Source organism: Camelus dromedarius, chromosome 7 (assembly GCF_036321535.1).
Source record: "Camelus dromedarius isolate mCamDro1 chromosome 7, mCamDro1.pat, whole genome shotgun sequence".
NCBI classification, from domain to species: Eukaryota; Metazoa; Chordata; class Mammalia; order Artiodactyla; family Camelidae; genus Camelus; species Camelus dromedarius.
The window spans coordinates 78,443,006-78,469,683 of NC_087442.1; the positions used below are offsets into that span (position 1 = coordinate 78,443,006).

Here is a 26,678-nt window from a genome sequence, read left to right on the forward strand (position 1 = left end):
AGAAATCTTGCAATTTGCTCTCTCTCCTTTACTGCTTTTTATGCTAAATGACCCACAAACGTTCAACAGCTTTAACTAGGAAGGAGGTGATGGGCCAATAATCCCCAAAAGAATGGACAGGTAGATCTTCGAGGTTAAGAGGAATGTAACACCCTGTAAAATGCCCTGTTACCAGCTTTTCTGTTCCACCCAGTTTTTTCCTATAAGACTTCAAGACCCCGACTCCAAGATAGATTCACAGCCTCTAAGGCATGAGTCTGCTGTGTCTCCCTTTGCCTGGCAAAGCAATAAAGCTGCTCTTTTCTAATCCTCCCAACCTCTGCTTGAGTCTCAATCCATTTTCTCGGGGTACAGAGGCCGATTTTGTGGCAACATGCCCAAGTCACATCAAATGACCTGTCATGGCTCCCAGCACTGATCACACCGTGTTATCATCTCCTGCGTAACTGTCTGCATCTCCCCGTTAGAAAGTCAGCCCCGGAGTGTCAGGGAAGATGCTTCTCTTCTTTACATCTGTGCCTATATCCCAGTGTCTAATTTATAGTAACGCTTTCAGAACCTTTGTGCAGTAAAGAAGTAAACATACATCCCTAGTGTGGTATCTCTAAGTTGATACTAAAATGACTCTGCATTCTCCAGACATGAACCTAGTGAGGGGACACGCAGAAGGAAGCCAGATGGGCTTAGGGGTGAGGGCAGCCAATCAGGGACTAATTGTTTGCAGTTCTTAGTCCGAGACGAATAGAGTTGGCCATTTCTGGCATCAAGCCGATGGAGCCCAGGACAAGAGTCCCTGTCAGCGATAGGATTTTAATGCCATGACTCACCGCTCCTAGAAACTTCTAAGGGCTTTATGTTTACCAAGTGTAGTCCATCCCATGGTTTAAAAGAAGAATTTTTATGTTCTAGAATGCGTAATCTACTTTTGACTCAAAGAACATTTTTATGGATACACATGTCATGTAATCAGGGTGACTGAAAAAAGAAAAAAAAAAGAACCATTTCACTATGCTTGCAAAACAAAAGATATTTGTGCAGAAGGATTGAACAAAGTTTTCATCTGGTCTTCTTAGTAATGCATCTTCGTTCTAGATGCAAATGTTAATCTGGCTACAGAGAAGAATGAACTTTGAAAGGGTCACGTCCCAAGCAATGGCGGATCTTCCCAGAGCAGCCATACTGCATTAGTCTGTAATCATTAAATGTGCAGTGACTTTCTCCTACTGGACATCCTGGATCAGGGGCTTTAGGGGACACTGTAGATGCCCCACCCAGATTTTTCCTGTCCTCCAGCTGCTGTGGCATTGGCTGGTAAAAGCTCACAGCTGTCCCCTTCTCCAGAAAATCAGACTCAGCCAAAGTGTCCAGGAGTGAGGGAGCTCCCTGGGGGACACGGGTGGGGTAATGATCCTGCAGCCAATGATGTGGGCACACAGAAGATCACCACTTTGACTCCAGGTGGAACCAACGCTGTGAGGCGATTCATGCTCCACAGCTCCCTGGAGACTCCATCCTTGCTGGCTTCCTTCCCTGTCCCCTCCTATTCCCTTCACTCCTCTTTGCCCACAAGCATGTCCTCAATAAACTGCGTGCCCTCAATAAATCGCATCTGCTCATAGGGAATCTGACCTAAAACAGATCTAGGGCCTTTTCTGGGGTTTCAGACAGTTGGCCAAGATCAGGTTGCTCTCTTAATTTTTATTCTGGTTTCAGGGTTTGCATGGCTGTATATAAGAGAATGATTGCTGGGAAACTGATCAAATGGACATATTTTTAAGTTAATTTCAAATTATCCCTTTATAGTCTGCGTCTGTCAAAGCTCATTGCAATGATTTTCTTTACATGCCTGTCTTCTGTATCAGGCTGAGAATGCTTTGGGGGCAAGAATCATATTCATTTCCCCCGCCCCCCACCAGGAACCAGCACCGTGCCTGGCCCACACACACTCAGATAATGGGTAATGAATGAATAATTCAGCTGGATGCATTGAACACAGCACCCAGTGATGACCTTTGGAATTTACAAAGTTTAGAAATGTTTAGTACGTAGATTTAAAATGAGGAGTACCTTGGCTCTCAAAAATTTGAGTTTCCTGATTATGATTATTGCAACACGAACATCTCTTCATGATTGGGAGTCCTTATTTCCTTCCTTTCCCTTTCTTTACTCTGCCTGGCTTACCAACTTTCAGCTTTTCTTTCCTGAATTAAACCTGTTGGATTTGAGTCTCTTTCTCTGTAACTCACATGCTGGGTCATGAGTACAGCTCTATTTAAAGCTCCTCAGCAGAGAATATGAATTCTATGGACAGGGAGATCGTGAGAGTTTGCATTTCCCATTCAAGAGTTGGTTTCTGTTTTCCACTTCATTTCTACCATGATACAGTAGAGCCTCAGCGCCATATGACACGGCCCTCTGGGGGCAGGATTTAGACCATCTTTGGTTAAGGCTGCCAGATAGAATACAAATCACTCAGTTAAATGAATTTCAGAGAAACAACAAATAATTTTGTAGTATGTCTCATGTAATATCTCAGGGCAACATGTGGGACCTATATGATAGTCAGATTTAACTGGGTGCTCTGTATTTTTCTTCCCTCCCTCCCCCTTCACGCTCCTTCCTCCCTCCCTCTTTCTCTTCCTTCTTTCCTAAATCTGGCAACTCTACCTTTGGTAAAATAATCTTAAAACAATGGCTTTTCTTATGTTATAATAGCTGAACTTTTTCAATAAAATCAAAGATATACTTGCCTCATACTAAATTCTATAGTAGATGATGAAATTTAAGAGTTCTAGGCTATAAATTTAAAACGTTCAGTCATTAACAACTGAATTTTAAAGACATGATACACAAAATATGGATATATAGCTATTTAAATCAGTGGTTGACAAACTTCCTATAAAAGGCTAGACAGTAAATATTTCTGGCTTTGTGACCATTAGGTCTCTGTTGCAAATACTCAGCTGTGCCTTATAGCCTGAAAGCAGTGTGGATAATACACAAAGAAATGGGCAAGGCTGTGTTCCAACAAAACTTTGTAGGGCTGTCGTTTGCCAATTAAATCATGATAGTAGAAGATTCTCACAAATGTTTAAAAACGCAATTTTAACAAAGCAATTTAATTTTTATCCACAAAATTACTTTGAAAAAAAGTCCCACATAATTCTGTACACTTCTGCTGAAGGTGGGCTGTAACGGTCACTTTCATTCATTACTGATGATCCTGAAAATTAATTGGAGAACACTTTCCAGAAATTAATATGACACATTATTTCAAGAGCCATCAAACCTTGAGTAAAGTAGGACTATATTTTAAAACATTTAAAATATATGGACCAACTCTGCAGAGGCCTGCAAAACTGAAGCAACTTAAATGACCAAGGGCAGGGGAATGGATAAGTAAATTAAGTAAATTAATCATTGTCTAAACTCTGCTCAGTGACAAGCCTGGGCCTGAAGTTGTGCACAGAGTGAGAGGTTTGGAAGGAATGCCTGTGGCTCAAATTTGTGGGAGAAAACACTGAAAGAAGTCACTCAAGGATTTTCTATGCCTGGTTTCTAAAAATGGTAAGATTACACAAGCACCGTAAGAAAATGACTATGAAAAATATGAAATGAAAAAAATCTGCATACAGTCTTGCCTGGGCACTCTGATTACAATGACATAAAGGCACAGTATGCAGAAAACTGGGGATTACAAGGTGATAGGAGTTAAGTATTGGTGGAATTTCTCCCCCCACCTTCTGTAATGCCAGGGCAGGGATGGGGGACTCAGACAGTCTGGCTCTGATTTCTCACTCCTCATCCACTAGCTCCATGACCCTATGCCTCAATTCCATCATCTGTAAAATGGGAATAATGACAACATTTCCTTCACAGAGTGGTTGTGAAGTCTAAATGACAGAATATGTAAAGCACTTCAAATGGCACGTCCTGTTTGCGATTGTTATTAGTGATTTTTATAGAGACTAGGTGATTTTACAATGAAGCATACATTTATATTTCTCAAGAATCACTTCAAAGTATAATTCCACTTTCAGAATTATAACGGAGCTCGGTTTAGAAGGAAGAGCCCACAAGGCTCTGTGATACTTACGGAATCAACCAGGATGTGTGAAGGAGCGCGGAGCTCCCCTTCTGAAGGCAGGGAGAAAGAGATGTCTATGGAATACTGTACATTTGGTTCCAGACAGATGGCTGTGGGAAGCAGCACGATTCTATATTAAGAGAAATAAAACAAAAACTCAGTGACAAAAGTACAGATACAGAACCTAAGTGGCTATTATATTTGATGTGTTCCATGTGCGCTGTGAAGTGGGTTCCACTGCAAGGAGGAGGTCGGGTCTAGACCGGCTTAGGTGGGTTGTCTGGACAGTAAGTTCACACTCTCTGTGGCTCTTCCGTAGGATCGTGCCAAATAGCCAAGCCTCAGAAACTGACCAGTTGTCATGGCTCCTCTGGGAAAAGGATGCAGCAAAGTCCGTCATCTCATCTACCATATTCATATCAACAGGGTCTCTGTTTCATTCAGCCACAAATCTCTAATGCAAAATTAATGGCCTCAGAATTAGTAGCTTCGTTTTTTTTACTTCATAGACTCTCGGCTATTGAGATAACTCAAGCTCAATACTGTAGTCTTATTCTTAAGCATCTCATTCTCTCACGTCTCAAGGCCGTCTGGGGATGGAGAGGGAGCAGTAACGATCTAGAGTCAGGCTCTTTGGGCTGGAGTCCTGGTTCTGCTACAAATTAGCTGTATGACTCGGGCAAGTCATCTGAGTGTTCTCGCTCTCAATTTCCTCCTCATCTGATGACCACAAAACCCACCTCACTGAGTCATTAGGAAGATTAAATGTGACACTGAATGTAAAGCACAGTGTAGCACATAGTAAACCCTTAATAAAATGTTACCGTCTCCTTTGATACACCTCTTCTCCCACTTAGTTCCTGGATTCAAACGATCAATGACAAAATTCTAAGAAAACTTCAGCATGTGACTACAGGTCCCGGGCATACCTGGAAGCCGCTGGTAAAACAAAAGGTTGAGGCTTTGGCTGTGGGGTCTTGCGTGGACAGTGCTCGCTCCCTCCAGCGGGGTTAACCACATCTGGACAGCCCAGTCGGCTGCGGACTAGACAGGCGTCACATATGAGCAAGTCACGGAGACGATGCGTGCACATATTCCTAACAGACAGCACGTGGAACTGAATTTGCAATCTACAGCCCACTCGGAAAACAGAATTTTGGAGTTGAGAGAAGTCCTAGAGGTTCACTCTCGGCCCCAGCTCTCTGGTGTTTGAATTGTGATCCAGTTAGAAAGAATACTGTTTTTGGCCAGAGCTGTAACTCATGGTTCTAGAAAAATGTAGGCACTCCTGACAAGTCTCATCTTTAACCTCCACCTCCCCCAGAGTTGATTAATTCATCATGTTTTTGGCTCATAGAACAAAAGTAATAACTTGGAATCCTTCACAAAAGGATATATACTTCTTTCATATTACTGCATAAATACTATCATATAAATATTATATTACATAAATTTATAAATTACTTAATATATCACTAGATACATTTGTACGTACATAAATATATAGAGACAGCATGTGCATACATATGCTAATTAGCTAAACTCTGAAAGCCTTACAATTTGAAAAAGCTTTTTAAAGCTCTCAGGGATGTGCTCTCTCTATACACACAAAAAAAGTGTACACACACACACTTTTTTAAAAACGAGTTTCTTGTGATGCTCACCAGGCCAAAGTCCCTTGAAATCCCCGGGTTTTCATCTGTAAGTGAGGAATTGAGAACTATGTCATATTAAGAGTTTCAAGGCAGTTCATCGGCTCTGGTCACACAACAGACAGTGAGTGCTTCCAGAATGTGGTCCCTGAAGGGACTCTGGGGGCTCTGAGACCACCCCTAGCCATATAAAGTATTTTCATGGGTGATGGTCTGTGGGGTTACAGATGATCAAAGAAAAGGTTATGTAAAGAAAAGGTTAGGAACCACTGCTCTAAGTGTGTTTTTCAAATTTGGTTTCTCGTCTGTCTTGGGTATTTCCCGAAAGGCAGGGGGAGGGGTAGAAAGGTAGAAGGCCAGAGGAACAGGCGGCTTGTAACTTTTCTCTTATTTCAGGGTAAAAATCCAAGTGTAAATAAATGCCTCTTCTGCATCTGTGTAAGTTTGAATCTCTGCACATGTTAGTTTATTAAATGTTTAGGAAAAAAAGTCCTAGGAGGGCAGGATTTGCATTACTTTAGTTATTTATTATTCTTATTCAAACACTCCATCACCAGTTCCTTAGGTCTAGGCCCCTAAACACAGCTCCAGCTGTAGCTCTTCTCCACGGAATAAGGCATGTGTGCACCAGGCTCCCTGTGTTGCTTTAGTATCTTGAGGAAACCTTTTGGTTTACAATGCTCTCCAGATGTTCTACTTTTTGCAAATCATGTTATGATGAACCGGGGCAAGACTGGAATGGAGACACTTGGTTCGAGAACGTAGACCATTCAGCTCTGTACCACCACCAGAGAAGCGGAGTTAAAGGATACCTGGGTCTCATTGTGAATGAATGGCAACAGTGAAGTCCATGGGAGAGGGGATGGTCCCCACAGCAAATCTCAAGCCGGCCCCAGGGAGAACCCTGGCCAAGCCATGCTCTGTCCACGTAACAGGCATCCCAGGAACTGGCTCTCGGAGAACAACGGAAACCACGGGCAGCTGGCCAAAAGTCACCGAGCCCTAAAATTGGAGAGGAATGAACACCACTTTGCCTAGAGTGAAGGGATAGAAGAGCTCAGGGGAAAAAAAACAACATCATGAATTTCCTGATGTGTACATGATCCATCGGAATCACAGATAAATTACTCCAACCAGGATGCCGTCCAGAATCCAGGGGACAATAACGTGCTGAATCTGCAGCTTTGGAACATATGTTACTGTGTAGAAGGGCTGGAAAGCACCGTCACTGGCCAGACCGTTAAGTACCCCGTGTGCTAATGAACTGAGCGATTCCACACTGATGACCTTGGCTTTTCTCAAATACAACTGTGGAGTTCTGGCCAAAATGCGGAGGGAAAGAAAATATTCCCGTGCCTACTTCACGGATTGTGCCTAATTGTGCAAGACAATGAGAAAACCCACACGGATTGGTTTTTTTTTTTTTTTTTTTTTTTTTTTTTTTTTTAGCAATTTCTTGCACGGAAGCATGAGAAATGTTCTTCCTCCATCTGCTCAGGGGCACGTAAGTCCAAAACTCCTCACACACACTTGATTGATTAGCAGCCCTGATGGTCTCTACTGCTGGCTGTCAGCCTGGGGCCATCTGGACCCTGTGGCTAATTCTTCTTAATGACTTTTGCATCTGCTTCTCCACACTTCCAGCCTCCACTGGAACTCTGCCTCTTGTTACTTTTTGCCTGGATTGCTGCAACAGTCTTTTGGCTGTTCCCTCCCTGATCTCCCTCTTCCAGGGCAGATCACACACTGCTGCCAACAAGCATTTCAAACGCTCTCCAGCTGCCAACAGCATCACGCCCAAATGACTTAGCCTGGAGTTCAAGTTGCTCTGTGATCTACCACAAACTGCTCTTCATTTGACAAATGTTTACTTAGTAACAGTTTAATCCCAGCCTCTGAATTAGAAATACAAAGATGCATAGGACAGAGTCCCCCTGCCACAGAGCAGTTTAGAATCTTGCACTGGAGACAGAAATGTAAATAAGGCATGAGCCAGAGATGTGTGTGAACTCATCTATATGCCACGTTTTGCAGACCTGAAAAAAAGTACTCTTGAAATTGCAGTAGACATGGTGGGTGCCCCTCCGGGATCCCCTTTACTTGATTCGTGCACCAACTTGGTTGCTGTGTGTGTGTGGCTCCTAACAGCTCACAGTTGCCCCCCTTCTCTGGAGAATTGCCCTCCCACACCCCCAACTCCCCCCACCCCCACCCCCGGGGTAGATCACAGCCAATAACTGCCTGATAGGAGGGTGTGAAACGCTGGCCCTGTTGTCTCAAGGGGCAGGATGACTTTGTCTCCAATTTATGCTCCTGCTCTTCTCTGTCGATCAACTCAAGGTTTGTTTTACCTGAGACTACATCTTACTATTTCCTTTCCTCTATATTGTTTCCTTCACTCTCTTAAAGATGTAAGCTACAAGGTCGGAGAACCCATCAAACTGACTGTGTTCCTGGTCCGTTCATCAAGATAGTGAGGAATGAACTGGTGAGGGGGCCACCAGCATCACTGAGATGACTGGGCACCACTGGGTAATGGTAGGATAAACCATTACAAAACTGAGCTCCTTAGTATCAGTGTGGAGAACACAGTGCCAGATTATCACAGGCTGGGTAGCATTTAATTCTCAAAAGCAAGATGGGTAAAATTATAATGGGTAGCAAGCTTGGAATAGGAGACAAGGGGGCCTCACCTACAGGAATCCTCTATAGGGGTGATTAATAGAACATGGTGTTCCTAGGGGCAAGATGGATGAGCAGTGACAACATATTGCTTAGTTTACATAATCAAAAATGATCAAGCATGAATTGGCCAAAGACCGAGGTCAGCTGCCCCAATGGAAACACTTAATCCTTTCCCAAACTTACAGATCTGAGCTACTTCTCAGACCCAGAACTCAGTGACTGAGAGGCCAGGTCCCCAGGAGAAAAGACTCTTCAACACCACAGCAAGTGTGAATTCTCTCACTTATTTCCCAAAGAGATCTATGGTTATTTCTAGAGCCTGTTGGGGAAGAGAAAATACCTAGATCTTTCGAGGGCTAGTGGATACAGGATCTCAGTTGATGCTGATAACCACGTACCCAAAACGCCGTCACGGTCCCCCTGCTGGAACAGAGCATATGAGGGTCAGGTAAGAACTGGAGATTTGGCTCAGGTTCTTTTCACAATCGGTTCACTGGGTTAACTGAATCATTGATTCTCTGACCTGTAAGGTTAGTGCTCTTCAAGTAGGAAATGCTGAGCAATGCATATTTAGTCTTGCCCCGAGGCTGTTATTCTCCTTCTCTAACAGTATAGCCCAAAAGAATCTGTACCATCCACATGTTCCACAAAATATCACAGCGATCCCCTATATTGAGGGTAGTGAGGTGGATCCCTTGGTCGAAGGTGATGTTATGTGGACTCCTACAGTGAGAATCAGACACTTCATGGTCTTGATCAGCACCACCCTCTGATGGCTCACACAGTGTCTGATTCCCCAAAGTGGAAAAACATGACATTTCCCCAGCCCAAAGGATCAACTTTGCAGCAGAAGAAGTGTAGCAGTGGTCGTGTGACTCTGGGATCCACTGCTCCTACATCAGCCATGCCAGCCAGAAGATGCTGACCTGAGACGGCAGTGGAATGGGGCCCCTAAAAGATACATCACTTCTATGACTGAGAAAACAGGGGTGCTGACAGCTCCCAGAAGCCAAGCTTTCTGTTCCAACCAGAACAGAAAGAAGGCAAAGGCATTCTAAGAAACACACTATTCATGTTACTTCCCTGAGTTAGCCATCTACTTACACTCAAAATGATGCTGAGAAGGAAAGAAGATAGGGCAACTCAGAATTTCTTTGCCTTTCAGTCCTTCCTTACCTATTAGAAAGCTGAAGGTAGAGAGTATTGGTAGAACATGTAATAAGATGTGACAGAAAAAAAAACAGTTGAGTTAGTTTTGTATAGCATTCCCATTGTTCTGGGAGGAGCAAAATGTATATTCATATATGACTACAAAATATAAAGTGTATAATTTTGGTGATTACATGTATGAATTAAGTGCTCTTATATTTGCAGTTAAAACTGGCATTGCATGCTCTAAAGATGAACAGACTAATTATTGTTAATAGTTTAAATTTTTAGTATGTATTTACTTAGAACGACATTAAACAGCACATAAAAAACATTTTTACAAATGGAGACAGAAACTGTGGGAAAAAGTAAAAAGCTGTATATTTTACTATTTGTAATGGCCCTTTTCCTAATTTTTGAACAAGGGGCCCTGCATTTTTATTTTCTGTTTATTCTAGCCCTGCACGCGGGTCTGACGAACGCCAGGGGTGGACTGTAGTTGAGCTGTTAGTGTGCTGCCAGATCCCCTTTTTGGGGCCACTCTATCTAGCCACCAGTTCCTCTGATTGTTGGCTGTTATGTCTCACTGGTGGCTGCTCTATTCTCTGGAGAATTGCCCTTGGCATATGGGAGCCACCTCATCTGGGAGGGGACCTGCACCTGCTCTGGCAGCTCACAGCCATGACTGGCTAATATGAGAATAAAACAGGCCACCCCTGGGGCCTCAATGGAAGAAACTCCAGTGTGATTTATGCTTTAGAGCTTCCCTAGGGGGTTAGGCAAGGCTTGACTTTACCCTAAATTCCATCCTTGCTCACTTCCCCCTCCTCAGCCTACTACTCTCCTCCCTTACCAGTTTCTCCTGATGAGTGCTCCCTCAGTAAAGCACATGCACCCAAATCTCTGTTGTCATCTCTGCTTCTAGGGAACCCAACCAAAGAGAGTGACTCAGAGTATGTGTGTGACCACACACACAGATTTATATAAAACTGAAGAAAAAGTTTCATCAAAAAATGCCCTTGGTTTCATATTGTTCTGTTGCACTAAGCTGATCCAGTCAATTGATTTCACGACTTACTTACAAATAGGCATGATCTACAGTTTGAAAATTACTGATCTATGGGACCCCAGAGATGGAAACAATTAATTACGTCCAGATGTCAGAGTAGGGAATGCCAGAGAAGACAAATCTGACTTGGGTCTTAAGGGATGACTAGAAATTTTGCAACTCAATAATACAGAAGCGGTCATTTCAGGCAAGAGTAAGGAGACGAGGTTGTGGATATTTAGAGCAGTGTTTCTCAAAGTGCTTTTAGGGACTATCTGTATCACTTGGGGCAGACATGCAGATGGCTAGTCTCGGATTCCCTGATCGAGCATGTCAAGTGGATGGCCCTAGAATCTGCCTTCTAAATGAACTCCCTGGGCAATACATACGCACAGTAAATTCTGAGGCTCACTGTGGACATCAGACTGAGAAGCCCAGAGCCAGAAAGGGCTTCCTAACCATGCGGCATGGGAACAGAAACAAGGAGGAGAAGAGCAAAGCCGCCGTGACTTGGTGAACATGGGGCCAGAAGGAGGAACACCACCCGCGAAGCCTTCTCTGATCCTGTCTGCTGGGGGGCTTCTCCGTAAGTGAAGTCCTGTCACTGTATGTGGCCCTCCTTGCGACACTTACTCCACCCTGCCACGCATTCGTTGTTTGCATACATGGCTCATTTCCTCCACCACAACCTGAAGGGCAGGCTCTATGTCTAGGTATTTTCGTTGTCATTCATTCAATCATTTCACTCACTCGAGAAGGTCTCTTATGTATAAGGATCTGTTTCAGGTCCTGGCTTTATGAACAGAATGGCCAATATCTGCTTTTTCTTTGCTTTTCCAACATGCTTATTTGTGCGTATGCACACAGGGACGCTCAGTAAAGATCCCAGCATAACAAACGGACAAACACACAGGCCTAAAGTGGCCCTAACTTTGAATGAATAATAGCTGGATGGCTACAAGGTCTTCAGGTCTCCTCCAGCCTTCTGAAGCCATTAGAGGCAGGGCCCTGAGGAGGTGCCAGCACCCTGGCACTCATGCCAGCAATGACCAACTGTATCCATCTCAGGACCAAGGACATAGTCACGTCCCATCCCCAGGAACAACAGCATGTCCTTTTTTCCTCCAACTAGGAGGACAGCCATTGCATGGTACCTCTCCTGACTAAAGTGACCAGAAATTATGAATTCACAGGGCCTGACTCTCCAACTGTCCAGAATCTTGCATTCTAGAAATTCTTTCTGTAGAGAAATAAAGCTACTGAAGTTTTCCTCCAGAGGCTCTAATTACTTTGAGCTTGCTTTTTCCCTTCCTTCATCCTATTCATGAGGATAGTAAGAGCTTACATGGACTGAGTACTTACACGGCCAGGCACGGTTCTAAGTGCATTACCCTGGTTATTTGCATCTGGCATGACAGACGATGGCCCCGAAGAAATGGTTTACCTCACTGCGCTCGTCTGCTTGTCTGCTTTGCTTCTGGTTTCTCTTCAGGATTATATTTCCTTTGTCAATTATGAAATAATCTCCTTGTTGCTGGAAATACACATCACATGTAGGCAAAGCTGTTGCTAATATCTTAAAAAGAAAAGATATGATAGTTTAAGTAACCAACAAAAGTTCCAATTATACCATAATTTAAAAGGTCATTATGATTCTCACTTAATAGCCTCAGGAAGAAGCCAGTGTATAATTTTTTATTTCTCGATGAAAACGGGAAATTTTTGGTGATCTTAAAACGACGTGTGAGTTTTCTTTTTAAGGAATGCTAGACTAGTTCAATTCTAAACTGGGGAAATAGTTCTTCTTTTCTACTGGTTTTATGGTATTTAGAAAAAAGGACAAATGCTGTGCTTTAATGTGAAATCTCTAGAAGGAAATTGTAGAAAACTAACAACAGGCATGAGAGAGAGATTCAAAGATTTATTAGATATTGTAATTTTGACTCTTCAGACCAATTTTAGTTCTCACAATTTATAGAATTTGGCCTTAAAAGTTCCCTTGAGAGGTTATATTGGGATAGCAAAATTCCACCAGCCAAACTAAAATAGCAGAATTGCATTCATGCAACTCCAGTTTCCTTAAAATCCTGACTTTTGAGGGCTTCTCTTTTAGATTATCTCCATAGGCATTCAGCTGCTGACCGGACAGACCAAGAAAGATACAGACAGGTACAGAGATAGATAGATGGATGGATGGATGGATGGTTGGATAGACAGATAGACAGACAGACAGAGATATAGATATCTTTTTGAGGACCCACCAAGAAAGTTAACTGCCATTCTTCTTAGCTCTCCAATTTCAGTATTAAAACAATTATTTGTAAAATGTGGTCTTGGATTCATGTCCTTTCATGTCTCCATCACCATCCTCCCTCTTCTCCCTGCCTGGACCACTGCACTCTGTGCTCCTCCACCCCAGCCCTCACTCCTGCTGGATGGCATCTATGAGAACACAGAGGACAGTCTTCATCACGTCATTTCTCTGCTCAGAAAGCACCAAGGAGTTCTTATTTCCCAGAGAAGGAAATTTAGCCTCTTTAATAGGCAAATCTAATTTTCTCTTTCAAGACTTCTTCCCTACGTAAATTTTCTGATCTACCTGTGAATACGCCTGCGTTGTTTCTCCTCGCAGCCATTACTTGTAACTTTTATGGCTGGACTGTCTTCTCACCTAGCCCACCAATGGAAATGTGCATCATTTTCAAGTCTCAGGCTAAATTATTCTACCCGTGTGTTAAGCCCGTTCATAAGGATCCATCATGGCTGCGAAGTCCTAATGTGCGTACTGACTCTCCTTATTGTAAGTCACTGCCCTCGTCCTGAGCTCTCTATGTAAAAGTACTTAATTAATTAATTAATCCCTTTCTACACCACTGGTAGCCTGGAGCTCAGTATCTTGTACCTGGCTATATACTGGCGTTCCTGTCACCCCTACCTTGGGTTCGATGATTTGCTAGAATGGCTCACAGAACTCAGAGAAGCACTTATTATGTTTCCTGGTTTGTTCTATGATAAAGGACATGATTAAGGATACAGATAAACCATCAGATGAAGATGTCCATAGGGTAAGAACTAAAAGGGTCCCAGACACAGGCGCTTCTGTCCCCTTGGAGCTGGGGTGTGCCACCCTCCCAGCACATGGACATGCTCACCAACCTGGAAGCTCTCTGAAGCCTGAGGTTTGGGGAATTTTATGGAGGCTTCATCACACAGGTATGATGGATCATCACCTCAGTCCCCCTCGCCTCACCCCTTCCTGGAGGATGGGGGTGGGGCTGGAAGTTTCAAGCTTCTAATCTTGGCTTGGTCTTTCTGGTGACTGGTTCCCAACCTGAAGCCATCCAGGAGCCCACTGAGAGTCACCTCATCAGAACCAATGACACTCCTACCACCCAGGAAAGCCCAAAGGATTCAGGAGCTCTATGTCAGGAGCCAGGGTCAAAGACCAAATATTAGAACAAAAGATGCTCCTAGAGTCTGTATCACTTAGAAAATTACACAGGTTGGGGGAGTTCTGTCCCAGGAACCAGGAGCCAAGATCACTATATACATACATACAGACAGACAGACAGACTCACACACACACACATACACACAGAATTTCCTATTATTTCACAACAGTTAGAGCCTAAATATAAATACCAATATTCCTTCCCCAAAGTTGTTTTTTTTCTCTTCCAGTTACCATCTTAAACCTACAATACTAAAAACATGAAGGGGAGTCCACACATAGGACTGTTTCATCCTGACTCCACCCACCGCAGATCAGAGCCTAGGTCGGGACAGAGCAAGCCTCCTCTTCCTGCCCCAGTCACAGTCAGTAAAAGCACAAGTTCCAAGACTCTGAAGGGGTGTTTTCACCCCTCCCACCAGTGGTGTCCAGATAAGGAAGAGACCTCAGGAAATGACTTAGTCACTGGAACCTGGAATGAGTTCCCAGTTTTCCATCCAAATCCTGTCTGCAGAATCAACTTTCACATACCTTCTCCTCGAAGATTTTCACCTCACAACACCTCTTCCTTTGTCAGATTCCTGCCTCTGGCTGGAGTCAAGCAGGAGATTCTTATGGGAGTCTATAACTTGTATTTTCTCTAATCGGTTCAGATGCCTAGGTCTGCGCCTCTCATAAGACTCTGAGATAAATATTTTTAGGGAAAATCTGCCACAGGACTGGTGACTTGTAGGAACTGCAGCAGAGTGCCAAATGACATTCTGAATCACACTCTCCTGTGAACGTCACTGCCCACACTGAAGACTGTTAATCTGAGACCAGCTTCAGAGGCCGGGGAGCACATCTGACACTTGGTTCAGTACCTTATTCGTTCATTCATTCACTCATTTATTAGCAGAGACCTGTGGGTTCCTACTACGTGCCAGGCACTGTGCTTGGCACTAGAGCAACAGTAGGGAGGGGATACACATCCTCCCTTCCCTCTCATGGTTTATAGTGTCGTCAGGGAGACAGACAAGGAGATGCTCAATAAACACACCCTCTCTGATGAGTGCATTGAAAAAACAAAAGTCAAGTCTGTTTCATCACAACTGAATCCATTTCAAAGATACAAAGAGAAACAAAATGCAGATTCTGCCCTCAAGACTTTAGTTAATCTGCAGTTCCATGATGGAATCAACTCTTCAGCAAAGCCATTCTCTTCCGGCTACCTTACCCATGATCTCAAGAGTTGCTGTGTGTATCTACCTACTCTCCATTAAATGAAGTCTGTAAGGAGAGTCAATGAAATACAAACCAAAGGCGCCAGTCCCTGGAGTGGCGTGGCTTCCTCTGTCTCGTAGAGGTAGAAATTCAAAGGAACGAAGAAGTAGCCGGGCGCTGGCTCAGTGCACCTGCGGCCTGTGACATGCGGACGGCAATCACACTGCCCATCCTTGGGTGAGCACCTGAGGAAAAACAAACCAATCTCATAAAAAAAAATGTGGAGGGGGTAGGGTGAGTGTAAGATGAGGGCCTGGGGGTGCTAGGCTAAACGCCCCCTGGGTTTGAACCCATTATTTGAATCCATCAATCAACTGTCCTGGGGAGGATGTGGAGAGGCAATGGGATGGCCAGGTCTCTCTTGAAAAGCAAATCCAGATCCATGAAACCCTGGCCGCCACTTCTCTCCCCAGAGGCGCTCTGATTCTGCTCTGAAAATTGGGGAGAGGAGACTGCAGCCTCTCTTTACAGGCTGACAAATGTTGGTACTTTAGGCAGGTCCAGTCACACGTTTTCAGGCATCTTTCCTGCCACTCGTGGGCTACCCAGGCAGTAGAACTGTTATCTCACCCTTGGAAATATCTTAAGTGAAAGAAATCAATTGGGCGATGGTTAATGTCTCAAGATCGTCGCTTTTCAGCACCCTTTGCTTGTCATGGAATGAACTCCTTCACCCATGACTATAAGCACGTCAGAATAAAATGTGCTTTTCTGTGGAAATGGGAGTGAGGAATATTGCCGCAAAACTTAGTTATTCATTTTACTGACTCACACGTTGCAATGAGCACCTCCAATATCACAGTCACGGGGAGAACATCCACGCAGGTGGCTTTCCAGGCCCCAGTATCCGACCTACAAAGAGGAAATGCTCAGTTGGTTCCATTTGGGAAGACATTTGCTGCTCTGAAGTGTGGTAATAAAAGCACCACATTTCAACTGACGTGTAGCAAACAGCCACACGGCCTGAACAATCTCACAAGTAGCTTACTTGCCTATGCAATTGGTGATGATTTTCTAAAAACACGTATCTCCCGTTCCCAAGACTTGAAATGAAGAGAACAAAAGTGGGGGTTGTTTATCTATTGGTTTCAATGGAGATGCAATGGAAACCTCACAGTTCCTCTGACAGCACCAATTTTAGCCTCAAGCTGGCTTGTCTAAGGCCACTATGGAGAAATTCTTCAACTAGCCTACTTCTGACTTTTATAAAACCAACAGAGTACCTTACCACAAAATCCCTAGGGATTTTTACGTACATACTACTGCAATATTTGGAGGTTAAAAAAAAATCACGCTGGCTGAATTTGAGATCATATATGAATATTACAGTTTAGTAGAATCACTTGTTTATATATTTTTTAAAGTTTTTTTTTTGGGGGGGTGGGGAAATAATTAGGCTATTTATTTATTTGTAGAGGAGGTAGTGGGGATTGAACCCAAGACCTCATGCATGTTAAGCATGCACTCTACTGCTTGAGCTATATTCTGGCCCCCCCTCTAGAATCACTTGTTTATAAATAATTATTTTGGCATAACAAAGTCTCACTACGTGATAGACTCAACTCTGCTCTTCAAGACTTTTTTCATCATTGCAACATCATGACCTTTATTCAACATAAACAGCTGGTGAAAGACAAACAACTACTTCTTAAGTCTGATAACATTTACTCTAAAATACTCAGAAAAATACTTCCCCTTCAAACCTCAATTTAACAAGCACAGATAAAATTAAGGTCCTAGTAGGTAAGGAACTCTCGTTTGAAATGGGTTGCGGTATCCACACATATTTTTTGTTGGTATCTTGGTAAAATTTTATGCCCAATTTTACTCGAAAAGATTTATTTTAAACATTAAAAAAGTTGGCATAATTTGTTACAAAATGCAGCAAAGGAATTTTGATATCTTTCCCCAAACCAAACTTCAGTTTAAGCAAACACAATGTGAAATTCACTCAGGATGGGGTTGCAAAAACCCCCTCGAGGCAGCGTATGCTGTCATGTTCCCCTTCCCCACCCCCCTCACCCTGCACACCATCCAAGATACCACTGACAGATGTGAATGTGGGGCACTGGGCAGATGCCTGGGCTCAGCTGTGATGGACAAGTCCCCCAACTCAGTTATTTTCCTTTTGCAAACACAACTGAGTTAATTACAGAGTGGCAGTTAATCTGCCAATGAAGTCAGCCCGAGTCTAAGGTTAGTCTGGAATGATCAGATGCGGTGTCTCCATTGATCTATTTACCAGCTCTGCACGCTTTTTTTGCATTGCCCACACACAGTCATCTTACCTAGAGGTCCTTCTTCATATTTCTCTCCTTGCTTTCTTTCCCCACTTCCTCTGCCCCATCCACATGTTTTCAGTAAAAGGACTTACAATATTAGCACAAAGCTATGTCGTAACAGACATGTGTTTCTTATTTATCAGCTCCATTTCTTCAGACACATCAAGGTCACCGTTCTTTTATTAGGTTAAGTTTTTGTTATTCCTTTCTAAAATGTCATGGTGGGCTGCCAAGGTTGGAGGACAAAGAAAAGAGCTGGGTTTTTAACTCCCTAAATGCGTGACATGTTTCTCATGGAGTGAAAAATGGCTGATTTTGCTAATTTTAGACATTTATGCTCATATGTGCAGTGGAGTCTGTGAAAAATCCAAGAGTTTATTTCCCACGGGAACCTACAGTACATTTAAACCTATGGGTTTTAAAAAATATTTAATTATTTATTTTTGATAAGCTCATTTAAAATATTCTTAGGCAAAGAGACTACGTATAAGAAACAGAAGAAAAGGCCCTCTGATCTGGTGCTAACCAAGGGGGCAGATCAATGTTCTTACATGCTACTGCTTGGCACTTCTAGGAGAACAGTGGCTAAAATGATTGACATCAGTGCCTGGGTTGGTTCAGTCTCATCTGGTAAACGCTGCTGTGCTGGTAAATGTTTAACAACTAGTTCTCTGCAGGAAGGTGGGGGGCTGATTTCCAGTGCTGGCTGATTTCTGTAGTGTAAATACTTTTATTACAAGGGTACTGAAACACAATAGCAGGGAAAGCAATCCACAAGACTAAGTCTCTTCTAGGCAATGGCTGTAGAAATTTGTATCACCTCATAAAGGGGAAATCAGAGGACGATACATACAGGGCATTCTTCACAGCGTGGTCCTGCAGCAAACGACCGACTCAAGCACTGGCCTGTATCCGCATCACAGGTCAAGACTGGCAGACTCCCGAGGGGGTTACCGTTGCAGGCTGAAAGCACAGCATACGCAATTATTCTCATCTTGATTTCCCCACTCTGGTAAATGTCCTTAATAGCTCACACTGAGCAAAACACGTGGCCACAAGAACACAGAGCAGCCGGCTCTGCCAAGTTTATTGTCTGCCTGGCTGCACCATTACTGCACTGCATTCAACGCCGCACAGGACATCCAGTGCCAGACACTTCCAGAGCCCTCATGTGGTCCTACTGGCTGGCAATTAGGAGGAGACATGAGTGGAGGAAGTCATGCATGCTAGAGAGCCCAGCACAGGTCTCCTGAGTGATGTTGGCTGGGTCAGGTGACCAGGGGCAGGAGTTTGTGCCACTGCCATTAGCGAAGGCTCCCTCTCTGGCAGATGCAGCTGTCATTTCCCTATCTCTCCTCTTTTTCTCTAGTGCCATGTTATTATTTTTTTTTCATTCTCTCCCTCCTCTTTCTCTTCTACCCACAGGCATTTCCAAGTCCTGCTTATGTTGTGAAGGCTAGGAAACTGTGTAGAGTGAGATACATATTTCCCCTGCTACCCCCCTGAAGGCAAAGAACAATGTTCATGGAAACAGCCCAAATGTCCGTCAACTGTCAAGTGGATAAATAAATTGCGGTATATCATACAATGGAATATCATTCAGCAGAAAAAAGAAATGAAGTACTGATACCCGCTGCGACATGGATGAACCTTGAAAACATGATGCTAAGTGAAAGAAGCTAGATACGAAAGACCACGTATGATTATGATCCCACTTGTCTGAAATGTTCCCAACAGGCAAACATGTAGAAACAGAAAGTAGATTAGTGCTTGCCTAGGGCTGGGGGGAAAGAGAGGTGGAGGCCCAAGAGTATGGGGTCTCCTTTTCTTTTTTTATGGTAAACTACATACAATCTAAAATTTCCCATCTTCATTTTCAAATTTACAGTTCAGTACTGTCAAGTACACTCACACTGTTGTGCAGCCAATCTCCAGAACTCTTTTCATCTTGCAAAACTGAAACTCTGTTCCCATTAAATAGCATCTCTCCCTATTCCTCCTCCCTCCCCCAGCCCTTGGCAACCAGCATTCTGTGCTTTGTTTCTCTGGATTTGACTATTCTAGACACTTCCTATAAGTGGAATCATGTAATATTTGTTCTTTTGTGTCTGGCTTATTTCACTTGGCATAATGTTTTCAAGGCTCATCCTTGTTGTAGCATGTGTTAGGATTCCCTTCCTTTTTCTTGCTGAATGATATTCCATTTTGTGTATATGACACATTTTATTTATTCATCCATTGATGGATACTTGGGTTGCTTCCACCTTGTGACTGCTATGAATAATGCTTCTGTTAACATGGGTGTACAACTATCTCTTCAAGATGCTACTTTCAATCTTTTGGGTATATAGCCAGAAGTAGGGTATGTGGTTTCTTTCTAAGGTACTAAAAGTGTTCTAAAGTTGACTGTAGTGATGGTTACACACTCTGAATATACTAAAAATCACTGCATTGTACACTTTAACAAGTGAAGTGTATGGCATGTGAATTACATGTAATTAACATTCTTACAAAGGAAAAAAGAAAAGAAAACAAAACCCAATGTTTGGCCCATTCTTGGAGGGCATAAAGTTAGTCATTGAACCCCAGGAAATGCCTGGAGGGCTCAAAGGTATAATGGGAAATTGGCTTGGCTATATAAATTCATTATCCTGAAACTCAATTTTGCCATCAAATCCAGAAAGAAGAGCATTTTATTACAGGCTGATTCATCACATCGCTTTCTAAACATGCAAATAATCCACAGTTCCGTATATGGGCAAAAACATAGAGCATGATACTGTGACCAAAGGGAAATAATTAACCCAGATTCTCTGAGGAATTGTCAGCTCTGTGAGACCCCAGGCAGTTCTGTATTTCTGTGATCCCAGAGCCAAGGGGCTTCCCATTTGGCCCCAGAAAACTCTGAGCTTATTTCTATTTCCCCATGACCCCTCCTTGCTTCTTTTTTCCCTTCTCTTTCTCAGAGAACAGAAGACAATACTAAGAGGGGTGTGGGAAGGAAGGGGAAAAATAATTTTAAAAAATAAAAAGAAAAGAAATCCTCCACTTGAAAACTGCCTAAGAAGTCATCAATCTATGCAAAAATGCATAATGTAATTTCACAAATTTGTATGGGATAGTCCTAGTGGAGAACGTTTTCCTAGGGGTTTCATAACTTGGCATAACATTTCCTGATATTTTCCCGTTTGCTCCAGCAGCGAAAATGTGAGCGCCCCCTGCTGGTTCTTTATGATAAACTCATCAAACCATCTAAAAAAGTTCTCCACTAACTTACTAAAATTTGCAGGTGGTTTTGTATCACTAAAAAGAACAAAACAAAGCAAAATAAAAAACCCACAGGCTTGTAGCACTCAGGTATTTACAATGACCGAATTTTAGAGCTGAGAGAGGCATCTCCAAGCTTTAAAACGTACCCAGGTTGGAGGCCCAATTGCTGTTGACTTACGCTGACAGCCCAGGGGGTCAGTGGCGCTCAGTCCATAGTGGTTGGGCTTACACCGGTCACACTTGGCTCCTTCCACGTTCTCCTTACACAGGCACTGGCCAGCCACAGACTCCAAGTCTGGATCTGAGTGGCTCACACAAATGCCACCCGATATGGTCCCATTGGGGTCACATTCACAAGCTGGGGATACACACACGCATTATCTTAGTTAGTTGCAAGTTGTGGGAACACTGAAGTTGCAAGTATAGCATTTTACCTACACTGTAATTATTTTAGTTTGTGTAAATCATTAAATATGTTGAAATAATTACACCAGTGAGCAAGGACTGCTCAGAAATGTCTCCCAGATCTCTGGACCTGGAAAATGTTGAAAAATTTTAGACATATATTTAAAGGCTTTAAAGTGATTCTAAAGGAAAAGGACCAGAGAAAGTCTGCTATTATGAACACTGGATGTTAAAAATGGACTGATGAAATGGAACAAATAATCCTAAAATTTATGTGGACCACAAGCAACTCTCAACAGTCAAAGCCATCTTAAGAAAGAAGAACAAAGCTGGAGCCATCATGCTTTCTGATTCCAAACTATATTACAAGGCTATAGTAATCAAAAGAGTATGGTACTGGCATAAAAACAAATACATAACTCAACAGAACAGAACAGAAAATCCAGAGATTAAACCCATGCACATATAGTCAATTAATTTATAACAAAGAAACCAAGAATATACAATGGGAAAAGGACAGTGTCTTCAATAAATGGTGTTGGGAAAACTGGACAGCCACATACAAAAGAATGTAACTGGACCCCATTTTACACCATACACAAAACTTAAATCAAAATAGATTAAGACCTGAAACCAAAAAGCCGTTAGAAGAAAACATAAGCAGTAAACTTGATATTGGTCTTGGCAATGATTTTTTTGGATATGAAACTAAAAGTAAGGCAAAAAAGCAAAAATAAACAAGTGGGACTACATCAAACTAAAAACCTGCTGTACAACAAAGGAAACCATCAACAAAAGGAAAAGGCAACCTACTGAATGGGAGAAAATATTTGCAAATCATATATCTGGAAAGAGGCTAATATCCAAAATATATAAAGAGCTCAATACAATTCAATGACAAAAAAAAAAAAACCCCAATCTGATTGAAAAATGAGCAGAGAAGCTAAATAGGTATTTTTCCAAAGACAATATAAAAAAGACATACAGATGGCCAACAGGTACATGAAAAGATGCTCAATATCACTAATCATCAGAGAAATGCTAATCAAAACCACACGCCTGCTAGCTACGACCTCACACCTGCTAGAATGGCTATTATCAAAAAGGTAAGAAATAACACGTATTGTCCACAATAAGGAGAAAAGGGAATGCTTTTACACTGTTGGTGGGAATGTAAATTGGTGCAGCCAGTATGAAAAACAGTATGGAGGTTTCTCCAAAAATTAAAAATAGAACCACCATATGATCCAGCAATTTCACTCTTGGGTATTTATCAGAAGGAAGCAAAAGTACTAACTCAAAAAGATATTTGCACCCCATGTTGACTGCAGAATCATTTACAATAGCCAAGGCATAGAAACAACCTAAGTGTCCATTGATAGATTAAAAAATGTGGTATATATACAACAGAATATTATTCAGCCATAAGAAGAATAAAATTTTACCTTTTGCAACATAGATGGACCTTGAGGGCATTATGCTAAGTGAAATAAATTAGACAGAGGAAGACAAATACCATATGATCTCACTTATACGTAGAATCTAAAAAAACAAACAAAAAAAAACAACCCAACCCTAAACCAAACTCATAGATATAGAGAACAGATTGGTGGTTTCCAGAGATGGGAGTTGGGGAGTAGGCGAAATGGCTGAAGAGAGGTCAAAAGGTACAAACTTCTGGTTATAAAGTAAGTCAGTCATGGGTGTAATAGATAGCATCAGTGTGGTGACTACAGTTAATAAAACTGTACTGAATATTTGAAAGTTGCAAAGACAGTAGATCTTAAAAGCTCTTACACAGAGGAAAGAAACTAACTTTGCGTGGTGACGGATACAACTAGATTTTGCAGTGAGCATTTTGCAATATATACAAATACAGACTCATGTTGTATACCTGAAGCTAATATAATGTCACATGTCAAGTACATATCAGTTTAAAAATTAGGTTATTTTGGGGGTGATGAAAATGTTGCAGACTAAGTAGGGGTGGTGGTTGCAAAACACTGTCCCAGAGAATTGTTGTTCACTTTTAATTAGTTAATTTTATATTACGTGAATTTCACCTCAATTTAAAAAAAGATTTGAAATGACTCTAAAGGTGAAAATAAGGCCAAGAGGTATATAAGAGGGCGGTGCTGTAATAAAATGTATGTTCAAATATGTATCATATCTATTTGATTTCATACACTGTAAAGGCATCAAAGGACGTGACAAAGAGAAAAAAAATCACGTAAAATGTCTACCAAATCTCTGAAACATGGTTAAGAAAGTAAATCTGTCCTCCTCCATCACAGAAAAACATGTTCCAAGGGTAAGTGCTATCATTCTTTGGTTCTTCCTGGAGGGAGAACCTACAGAAAAGAAAAAGAGGGGACAGCAATAAGTGTTCAAATCTTTATCTTATTTATGGAAATCTGTACTGGTAGGGCAAAAGCTTAGATGAAGAGATTCTGGAAAATGAGATAAACAGCTGTCTCTAGCAAAGGAGCAACAAAAGTAACAACTTCCTCCACCTTTTTTTTTTTTTCCTCCAGTAGAAACAAGAACAATCAAAAGAAGGAATGGCATCTGAAAAAGGATGCTGATGGTATGAATAATTCCAGAGGGTAGAAGTTACAAAAGGTAGAGCTGGACTGAGTATAAGGAAGAAATCTCTAACAGTGAGGGCTGCCCAGTAGAGCAGTGACCCCCCCCTCATCGTTGGAGGTGTCCAGGCAGGGGCTGGCACAGCTCTTGCTGTGGCCTTGGCATAGAGGACAAGGTAGACATTGGGTGACCATCAAGATCTCTTGTATCTTTGTGGTGCTGTGTTTCCAAGGGACTCCACTTTTAAGGAAAGCTATAAAGATTTTTTAAAAAATGCTGATTCTAAGAAACAATTATGTTCAGATTTTTATACATGTTTGCTTTGGATTAATAAAGTCAAACCCCTCAAGTCTAACACAATGTGTACATAACAACCATTTAGGTTAGTGAGCTTGGTGGAAAAAATCCAGTCAAACCAAATAATTTGGAATCACTGAAGCAAACACTTGGTTGTCTGACAGAATCTTTTGATATTCAATTGTTTGTTATTGGATTGTGACTAGTGATAAAATCTTACTATGGAAAACCAGCACTGAGTTCTGTTTAGTTTGGAAAAACCACCATTTTTCTTCTAATTAAAGCCAGTTGCTTCTAGGAAGGAACAAAGTGGGTTCATTTTAGAAGCAGCCAGAAGGAAAAGGCTCAGCTTTATTTGGGAGTTCTAGAGTCTAATTTAATTATACACAGAAATATCCTTTGGGGAAAAGATCTGGCTGAGTGGATAGTAACTTTACTTTGACATAACCCTATGTCATGGCCTTTAGGGTAGAAATCCAATAAAATCTCTTGGCATCACACAACTTAAATCCAGCCACCTTCTATGATCAGTGGTGGAGCCTACGAAATCTTTGCTTCTTCTGTATCACATTGGACTGTGTTTTACTCATAGAAGACTTAAAGTTAGCCAACTCTTAGGCCTGGAATCTGATTATGTAAATATTTAGGATCAAACAAGGATAATTCAGAGAAAATTTATATGAGGATGCTAGTCAGTCTTCATACACGTCATTTGTATACACATGTTTGCACACACATAAACATGTGTTTAAGTGAACTGGGAGAAATTGTGGTGTCTCATAATGGTTGTTTTTACAAGCTCCCCATCTGCCTTTCCTCAAAAAATTCCTTATTTACAAAGAATAGCTTCTTAACTTTTTATCAGGGAACTAGCTTCCTTTCCTTGTTTTCCTTCAAAAGCACCACCAAGTTAATACTAAGTGGTTCTTAAGGAACAAGACCCTGGTTGATGTATTTGAAATATTTGGTTTAGTTATTTCCCATCTCCTTCCAGATCCCTAGATTATCTGTTTCAAAATACTGTATTTCCCTGATTCCATCTAAGAAGGCAATTTCACCTTCTTTTACAAACACAGAGAAGAAATACAAGGAATCCAAATTGGAAAAAAAGTAGTAAAACTGTGGCAGTTGACATAATACAAACACAGAGCTTAATTAACATTAATAAAAGTTCTGTGTGCGCATGTGTGTATGTGTGAGATTATGGATTCTGGTAAAAAAAAATGTAGGTCACCTGGGACACAGATTTAAAGAAATATATTTTCTGAGGATCTAGTTCTTTGTGTTAATTTTAAACATGTCATGTAATGTAAACTTTTATACAATCAGCTACCTTCTGAATAATGTGAGCAAAAACACTTCATTTACTCTTTTTCCACATTGTGATCATTTAAAGTTTGAAATCTAGGACACTGCATGTATTCAGGTGGCTACTGATTTACTTTTGTATAAGATTTCATTTTATGTATTATGATCATAAAGTTTGAAATTGTAGTTTCATAGCAAGTTTCTCCCACCACCAATATAACATGATACTGACAATATACCCTAAGAAGCAGGATTTCTGTATATGGGGAGGGGCAGTCTTTCATGGGTCCTGGGCATCTGGACATTTTTGCTGAGTGTACTAACAATGCAGGCCCCTGACTGCCCTTTTCTTGGGCTGTTTCTCAAGGTTTTGTAGTAAAAGCCACCTTGAGGGAAAAGGTAACATCTTCCCCCGGGAAAAAACAGACTTGCTTCCACTTGCTATAAAAGCAATGAATTCTCCAAACTCAGTGTTCCTTGGCTGTGACCTAAGCTCATTAGGTGTGTGGGATCCACCTGGTAGCCTCTGAGCTGCCTCATGGGACTTGGGACCCTGGGAACTCACACAAATACAAACATCTTGTTGTTTACTGTGACGTGAGTAACGAAGTCCTTTGTCTTTGACCCAGGAGTTTCCTGTCTTCTGCTAGTATCCATGAAACAATCTCAAGATAACTTGTTAGTTTACAAGTAGAGTGAGATCTCAGACACAGTAACTGGCACTGGGCATTTGAAATTAGGCTGGAGGATTTTTCTGTGCTGGGAGTAGCATGTGGCAAGCCAGGTGCCAGGGGTACACAATTTAAGGAGCTGCTGTCAGGTTAGTGCAGGTGGCAGTTTTCAGGCCTGTACTGACATGACTGAGAGCAAGAACTTCATTAAATTTGGGAGCCTCTGTGTTTTTCTTGCCTCATTCTCATCTCATTCCTGCAGGAAAATTCAAATTAAAGTAATGAGGAGATTCGACTTCATTAGTGAAAATAAAGTGTGACAAAACCAAGATTGCCAAAAGTTAAAGTGTGACAAAACCCAGCGTTGGCCAGGAAAGAGAGCAACAGGAACCCTCATGCCCTGTCATTGTGGCTGTTAACTGGTACCCCCAACTAGGGAACAACTCAGTACCATATGATCAGTTTGGAGAAGTTCACAGTCTACGGCCCAGAAATTCCATGCTTACGCAGGACTCTTCGGGACA

At 42.0% G+C, this 26,678-nt stretch overlaps 1 protein-coding gene across 1 annotated transcript in view; it reads right to left on the reverse strand.

Moving 5' to 3' along the window:
- LAMB4 (laminin subunit beta 4) overlaps nucleotides 1-26,678 on the reverse strand; it is an 89,929-nt gene that overhangs the window by 43,068 nt on the left and 20,183 nt on the right. Inside the window, 9 exon segments of the mRNA XM_064487697.1 lie at nucleotides 4,097-4,217; nucleotides 5,017-5,107; nucleotides 5,110-5,131; nucleotides 6,552-6,569; nucleotides 6,571-6,741; nucleotides 15,370-15,520; nucleotides 16,108-16,187; nucleotides 18,471-18,580; nucleotides 21,066-21,245. Of these exon segments, the coding sequence (XP_064343767.1) occupies nucleotides 4,097-4,217; nucleotides 5,017-5,107; nucleotides 5,110-5,131; nucleotides 6,552-6,569; nucleotides 6,571-6,741; nucleotides 15,370-15,520; nucleotides 16,108-16,187; nucleotides 18,471-18,580; nucleotides 21,066-21,245 (944 nt within the window).